The sequence below is a fragment of the Eurypyga helias genome, unplaced genomic scaffold (genome assembly GCF_000690775.1).
Source record: "Eurypyga helias isolate BGI_N326 unplaced genomic scaffold, ASM69077v1 scaffold22202, whole genome shotgun sequence".
Classification (NCBI taxonomy): Eukaryota; Metazoa; Chordata; class Aves; order Eurypygiformes; family Eurypygidae; genus Eurypyga; species Eurypyga helias.
The window spans coordinates 1-670 of record NW_010238150.1 but is presented as its reverse complement, the minus strand read 5'-3'; the positions used below and the strand labels follow the sequence as shown (position 1 = coordinate 670).

Genomic DNA, 670 nt, shown 5'->3' with positions numbered 1-670 from the left:
GCCTCCGTGTCCTTCTGCTGCGGGAACTTGATGATCTTTAAGGTCCCTTCCCACCCAAACCAGTCTGATTCTAAATGCCTCAGTATAGCCTGGATCTCGCTGGGATCAGCTGCTGCTTCTGCCAACACAGAAGTGGTTAGGTTTCGTTCCTGGCAGGATGGCTTATGGGCAGCGGGGTTGACCAAGAACGGAATTCTCATGGTGATACTGGTACCTACTGAACTGTTTTGAGTTGTTATTGCCCTTTTTGCAGCTTGTAAGGTAGCCAAGAAGGAGGAGTGAACTTCTCCAGCCGGGTGTGGTGCTGGGTTCTTTGTCCCCAAAGCTGGGAGAGAGAGCAGGCTCCGGGCCTGCGGTTGTGTTTGGCACGAGGTGTTGCCTTGCGTGCCTGATTCCTCCCTGCTTTCTCCCCAGGTCGCCGTTTGTAACTTGGCCTCTATCGCCCTGAACATGTACGTCACTTCCGAGCACACCTACGATTTCAAGAAGCTCGCCGAAGTCACCAAAGTTATTGTGCGAAACCTGAACAAAATCATCGACATCAACTACTACCCCATCCCAGAGGTGAGCGCGGGGGCTGCACCGTGCCCAGCCTCTGCTGCCAGAGGGTTCTGCAGCCATCCTGGCTCAGCCTTGGGCGGGAGGAATCAGCGAGGGAGTTTGTAATCCT

The 670-nt window shown here is 54.3% G+C and overlaps 1 protein-coding gene across 1 annotated transcript in view; it reads left to right on the top strand.

Annotated features, from left to right (window-relative positions):
* The window catches only part of RRM1 (ribonucleotide reductase M1), a gene marked incomplete at both ends in the record, with an annotated part of 5,111 nt that extends 4,547 nt beyond the window's left edge, over positions 1-564 (top strand). The window contains one exon of the mRNA XM_010147761.1: positions 415-564. Coding sequence (XP_010146063.1) covers positions 415-564 — 150 coding nt within the window. The remainder of the gene's footprint in view (positions 1-414) is intronic.
* Positions 565-670: the final 106 nt, after the last annotated feature.